This window comes from Montipora foliosa, chromosome 14 (genome assembly GCF_036669935.1).
Source record: "Montipora foliosa isolate CH-2021 chromosome 14, ASM3666993v2, whole genome shotgun sequence".
NCBI classification, from domain to species: Eukaryota; Metazoa; Cnidaria; class Anthozoa; order Scleractinia; family Acroporidae; genus Montipora; species Montipora foliosa.
Genome location: NC_090882.1, coordinates 14688649 through 14695347, shown reverse-complemented (window position 1 = coordinate 14695347; position 6699 = coordinate 14688649). Strand labels below are relative to the sequence as shown.

The following is a 6699-nucleotide window of genomic DNA, read 5'->3' as shown; positions in this document are numbered from 1 at the left end:
TCCCTAACCCAAAAATGACGTTAACCGTGATACGTATCTTGCTGAAAATAGGTAGAAAATGCTTAGACTTAGAGCGTTTTTCAATTGAGTGTTGCAAGTAATTAGCGAATTGTTTTAAGTTTGCATTACTTCACTCAGTGATTGGTTCAAAGTTCTCGCGCCATTTTTTCAACCAATCAGAAGTGAAACCAAAACCAACCGTGGATTGCGCCTGCACATTTTCCCGCGCTTTGTGTCGGCTACTTGTAATTTCTTCGAGTTTTGATTGGTTTACTGGATTATCTTCGCCCTTTTTGATTTACCAAAGTAATTACTTTGGTTTTGATTTTACGACCCTTGATTAAAACTCGCTCTAAAGGACAGCTTGTGTTGCTGTTGGATATCTAAATTTGGCATGCATCTTATTACTTGCAGCCTTGCAGACTTTTGATGACGTTTCTTGCGGTGGTCCAAATGAATTTCGAGACAAATTTGCAAGGAAAATTCTTTGAGTTTACATTTTTCACTTGCACTCCCCCTTTCCCCCCCGCCTCCTCCGAAAAAGAAAGTCTTGGCGATAAGAAAACAATATTGTTAGGAAGGGTGAAGGGGGGAGGGGTTACATGGAAAGATTTTGGGGAAGGGATTTGACCGAGATACCTTTAAAAGCGCAGTGTCTCAACCCTTTTGGCACTTACTAAAGATAGAGGGCAACAAACCTGGCTTGAAAAGGACGATAGCTTTGAGACATGCGTACTCCGTCTGATCGATGTTGGCTGCTCTAAACCTTTCTACAATAGTTCTTAAAGCCTTTATGTCTCCCATTCCGCAAATCATTTTTTCAGCCTCGTCTAGCTGCGAGTTCACTCCCGCGGCAGCTAACAAAGTACTTATCTCCACAGGCAAATTCCACTGCGCAGTGCTCAGGATGAACAGCTCGCTCCAACCTTCCTCCAACAAAATTGCCTGATCTCGGAATGGTAGTTCAAAGAATGTGGGGATATTGCGAACCCACTTGACGGTCATAAACAAAATGCGCACGGCCGATTCGTGAAGCATTTCCGGTGAACCAAGGTAGATCATTGGATACGGCACCTGTTGTCCATGCTGTGGGGTGTGAGGTGGGGTCATGGTGGCTGCCATGGAAACTGAAACCGACGCATCTTTAGGGCTCTCGGGGTTAACGTACGAGACAAGGAACCTTGGAGGGCTGCTGTCATAGTAGACAGGTTCCGGTGTCACGGGAGAGTCAATGACCTTTTCTTTCTTTGGAGTAACATGAATCTGGCTGGGTGAAATATCGAAGCTGTCTTGCTCGTAATTGTTTTGTTTTCTCTTCAATGGTTTACAGCGAATCTCTTCATTTGTAGATTGCTTGTATTGATTAGTGCGAGGAGCTCGTTCGTGTTGTACAGCTATTGAGATGAATAACAGTGATTAACATCAAGACATTGTTGGTACAAGTGTCTTGGTTTACGCAAACATATAAGCATACTGAGTTGCATAATAACATGAAATGATGCCTCCTTCTTATTTAGCTTTATTTAGGTTGTGCGCATGCGTGGTGTGTTGGCCACACCGGTGCTTATGCATACATACTGAATTGACCACTCCCCTAAGGGGCTTTTCAGAACCAACGAAACACAACCAGGACAACACGACAGAACAGAACAGAACAACAACAGCAACTGTTAAGAATCTCAACCGGCCGGAGGTAAATAATCTGGTTATTTACAAGTGCAACCGAGTAGTTGAACCAGGGATTTACCTAGTGGTCAGAACGGGTCTTAAACGCTTGTCTCTCAATTGCAATGCAAGCGCCCTAGCCACTAGCACTCACTGAACCGCATTGCCTCCTTATGCTAATGCTTAGGTGTAAACCAACCAACATTAAGGTGGCTGAACACAGTAGTATTTCCTAGGTCAGTGGTATTCATTGAAGGCTGGCGTGGATTTTTTGAAAACAAAACAAATATGTCCATTATGATCGAAACTTTCAGTTTTTCTCCTTCTCGTGATGGTCTAGGAAATGCGGTGTTAATTCGCTTCCATTACGCTTCCAATCCGTCTGTTGAAATTCTATGACAACAGCTGTTAAACGTGCTTTTATTACTATTGCTTGAAATAAGCAAATGCTGCTGCAAAAAAAAAAAACAAAAAAAAACTGACGAGTGAATTTTGCATAAATGAGAAATAAGCATATTAGGCCTTGTTTTATTCTAGATTCCTTACCATATACATTGTTGCAGCCTGCAGAGCGTATTGACTTTCGAAAATATAAACTTTCGGGGTAGCTCTTATCAGTGACCGAGTTTGAGCCTTCAGCCAAAAACTGCATAAATATGGCAGAGCCTAAATGGCAGTATAAGTGCTTAAAAACTGTGTTCAGTCACCCTAAATGGGAAAGATTCTCATTAGAAACTGTGGAGCAGCGCTGACGAGAAACAATGCCCATAAAAGTTAGGTATCTGTTGGGTTATACTTGGGCAAACTTCCCTAGTATCGTTTATTTCTTCGTTAGATAAACAAAGCGCAAATGAAATAAAGATGTTTTGTGAGTTGTAACAGCCCAACGCTGGTCGGACAATCATTTCCAAAGCTCTTGTGTTTGTATAACTTTGCATGGGGGAAACTCCGGTATTATATGGCTTTCAAGTGATGGAATCTCCTGACAGAAGTAACTGATTTAGATTTATCGAGTATAGTAAATGTATACGAACATTTTCCTGAACTTGTCGGCGCCGGCACGCTTATGTCATTAACACGCCCGGTGAGCAACCAATTAGGATGACCGAGAAACTGTTGCTAATTACCGATATCGACCCGTTGCAGGCAAATTTCGGACTTATAATAATAATATAATAATCGTGTTATGTACCAAGCATTTCAGAAAAACCTCAGCAATCGCATTTTCTGATCAGTTGTTTGATCACATTTTCTTTGTTGAATGGCTTTCAATTTTTCCCTTGTGAACGAAATGGCAAAATAAAAATGAAGAATGTTCCTCAAAATGCATTGCAGAGAAGAGAGGTAATTTTATTCTCGAATTGAAACAAATACACCACTGTCAAAACATGAAGCTCATTGGTCAATGACAACTCAAACACTTGTGATATCACAATGCACACCCTGTTTATTCAATGTTAACGAATTCCCTGGGGACTCATTCAATCGTGTCTTAATCCAAAGACAGCTGCTGTTCCTGGAGACAACATAATAACATGCTGTCATTGGTTGGTTTAAAGCCGATATCGTGCCTAAAATAGATCTGTTGCAAGAGACTTAACACAAAGTAAGGTTTTCTTTTTATATGCCACTTACAGATTCAAAATTCCATGAGATACTGCTCTGATCTCTCCACAAAAAGCCAAAGGCTACGTATTGCAGAAGCGCAGGCCTTCATCATGGAACTTTCTGCTTCGCGTTCCACTTGATTGCAAAAATTTGTTTGTAGCGAAGTTAATTAATGGAGTTCTCGTGACTTATTTTCTCCAGCACAAAAAAAACCGGAAAGCAGCGAATTCTTGCTTACGCAAAGTGCACCAAGACAATGAAACTGTCGGATTCCAGTAGTTAGCTTCAAGGGATTAACAAAAGAAATGAACCTTAATCTTTCGCTCAAGGGAAAGTTGACCGAAGTTGAATTAAACCACTGATTATTTTAAACCTGTATGATTTTGTTTCACGAACAAATTCCAGCTGAATTTTCGTTTATGAACTCAAGCTTGAGGGTTCCTAGATCATCATTCTAAACAGTAGCGAAGAAAAACAAAGCGTATTGCGAGTGCAGAATTGAATAATTTGCTGTAATACCATGCATGCCACTGCGATCTCGGACGAAATTTGTAGGTATCAAGTTAATCCCTATTTTATCCATTCAAATCTATTTAGTTAACAATAATGCCAATAACCTGCAACTGGCTTTTAAATTTGTAAAATCAACGCCAACGGAAACTAAAACCGTTCACCACCCAATGTAGCACTGAGTCGACCAAAGAACTGTGGTTACCCTGTTAGGGTTTCGGTTCTTCGCCATACTACGGTCATTGTACGTTATTTCCACATTTGACGAATGTGATATCCGCATAACAGGGGCATTATATTACACTTCCTACGTTTTTCGAGCAGATTAATCAAGAATTCAATTGACAGATCTATGATTTGCATTATGACAATTATCAGAATGAAATATGCTGTTTGGTATAATGGGTATTGTAAACAATTCTCCCGAGCGGTAATTTTACGTTTAAAAGTTTTTTTTGACTGGAAGTGGTCCCCAGACGCTAACAAAAGCGTTGGAGATTATTTTCTTTCGCTTTAAGTTAAACAAAACACCTCTAAAGTAATTTCTTAAGATTTCTTTTGTCCGTGCGGTCTTTTAAACGCCAGAATGAATTATTAACCCCTGGAGCTCTATGTAAATCTTGCTTTTCTCAAAACGAGCTTCACCAAGAGTTTTGAAAGAAAGATCACCTTTTTTTGTGGCTTAAGACCTCGTCTTTTTTCTTTTAGGAGCCAAGGGAGTAATCGACACATTGACTTGGTGATATGGTGTTTCCATTTATTTATTAACCTCCGCCTTGCTCCAGTTTGGGTTTAGCAGATAATGTTTAATAATATATTACTTTCGAGACGAAGGGCAAATCTTATAAGTTTTGGTTCTGTTGGTTAGAACCAATGAAGGTTCTAGAAGAAGATGGATAATAGAATTAAAATCAGTGAAAAAGAAATCATGTTAACAACGATTAAAGATCCTTTAAAGACGTGATGCAGCCGATTTGTCACAACCACACCCGGCCCAGGTTTTATTTAGGAGGTTATGTTGAAGCATATAAGGTCAGATTTGCCTCTCGGAAATCAACAAAATAAAAGTTTTTGCATCTTTGGTCTCCAGTTAATGTCGATTTTAACTGTTAAGAAAAGCCTCTTCCTAAAACTCCACTGATCGTGTAAAAAGGTACTTTGGCTAATTGCAATTGTTATATGTCTGATACAAAACACTGGTATTGTGAAGAACTGCTTCACGCTGATCATCGGGAATACATTAATTAAAGATTTTTTTTTGGTCCAGTAAAGCTGTACCAACTTTGAGAACTCTTGATTCGAAAACGAAATTCATAGACTCGACAGGTCTTTTATGATCATTGTCTTCAAACTAGACTGTGTTGATCTTACGAAACTTATTATTATAGAATACCTTTTTGCTTAAGTTGTGCGATTTCTTTTTCGGGATATGCGCTTTTTTGGGTGAGTCCAAAGTTTCAATAGCAGGTGGCTGCTAAGTGTTTAGCAACTTTAACATTAAACCCGAGATAATAAGCTTAACATAATTATGAAATATCTTAGTTAGAAAACTTCTAGGCAATGATCGAATTCCCTAATTTAATTTTAGTATGAAATTTACAGGAACAGAGCGTTTAAAGTGGTCTTTAATTTCTATACATTTTGAATAGCGCCTTTGTTATATATGCAAATTGCATTAATTGTGCGCAAGAGCTTGTTGCTTCAGTTTTTTTGCTGTTTGCAGCTTCTTGTATTAACCATTTTAGCGTTGAGAGAATATGTGCTTACCGTCTCGATTCATTCGTACTTCAAAGCATTTCTTTAGCCTGCAAGCTTGACACTGGTTTCGGCGCGCAACATCAATAGGGCAGGAATTGCTTTCCTTGCACTGATAAGCGAGGTCCCGTCGAATGCTTCTCTTAAAGAAACCTCTGCAGCCGTCACAAGTCAAAACACCATAGTGCTTTCCAGAAGCTCTGTCGCCACAAACTTTGCAAAGAACAGTTTGCTTGGCTTCTGCGAGAGAAAAGACGTCAACATTACATGTCATTCTTGTCAAGTGGGCAAAATTGTTCATGTATGACTTTTCGACCAGCGCTTTGGAAGCAAAATCGCATTGTTTGTGCCACGCGTCGTTTCTTCCAAACGCAATTAAAGGGATCGATCTCTTCCCAGATCACGAACCCTTTAGATCTTAAAGATTTCATTTACGGAGCTCGCCCTATACGCGAGGACCCTTCTAAGCATTTGTTTCTTGCACAAACAGTTTACTTTAATGCAATCTGTATTATTAGGCGTATCCACTGCACCTGGCACCGAATATGATAAGCCATTCTCCGTAAATTAATATTTTGCATCCGTTGTGCATTAAAAAAAAATATGTTTGGGCATTCATCTCTCCATATTTGTCCCCTTTTCCTGCAAAATTCCTTCGCGCATCGAGCCAAAGCACCGATTTTTCCATTATAATTTATCGGGGTCAATTTCCAATGTTTGAGCAAATGAAATTACCTGCTTTTCCTCGTCTTGGTGCAATAAAATCCGTGTCGGACATTTTTTGGGGCTAACAATCGAACCGGGATTGAGCTCTTGTTGCAGCGTCCGAGAGATAATTGCGTTCTGATATGAAAGGTTGACAAAATCTCGTACTGCAAGTTGGTGGCTAATTTTGTACTTGCTGGTCTCGAACAGGTGCAGTAATCAAACAAACTGTGATTGGTTCGCGGTCAGGGTATTCGAATCTGATTGGCTATGACTTGATCATCAATTCGCATGTTTGAGAGGGTAATTAAATTAGATTCTTTTAAGTGGTTTGGCGCGATCTGACTTGTTCTGCTCGAATAGTTTTTCTCTTAGCAACAATTAGGAAGTTGATCTTAGAAGGCAGAACCCATGTGTGCCTTTACACGGTGTTTAAACAAAGACAAAAGAATCCAC

General features: G+C 39.6%; 1 protein-coding gene across 2 annotated transcripts in view; it reads right to left on the bottom strand.

Annotated features, from left to right (window-relative positions):
* LOC137985008 (nuclear receptor subfamily 2 group E member 1-like) overlaps window positions 1-6382 on the bottom strand; it is an 8629-nt gene extending 2247 nt beyond the window's left edge. Inside the window, exons 1-3 of one of the 2 annotated variants that reach the window (XM_068832398.1) lie at window positions 6274-6382; window positions 5551-5778; window positions 699-1394 (exon numbers count right to left, since the gene is read on the bottom strand). In XM_068832398.1, the coding sequence (XP_068688499.1) occupies window positions 699-1394; window positions 5551-5778; window positions 6274-6316 (967 nt within the window). In that variant the 5' untranslated portion in view covers window positions 6317-6382. Of the gene's footprint in view, window positions 1-698; window positions 1395-5550; window positions 5909-6273 lie in introns of those variants that run through there. The other variant, XM_068832397.1, reaches the window with a different exon arrangement.
* Window positions 6383-6699: the final 317 nt, after the last annotated feature.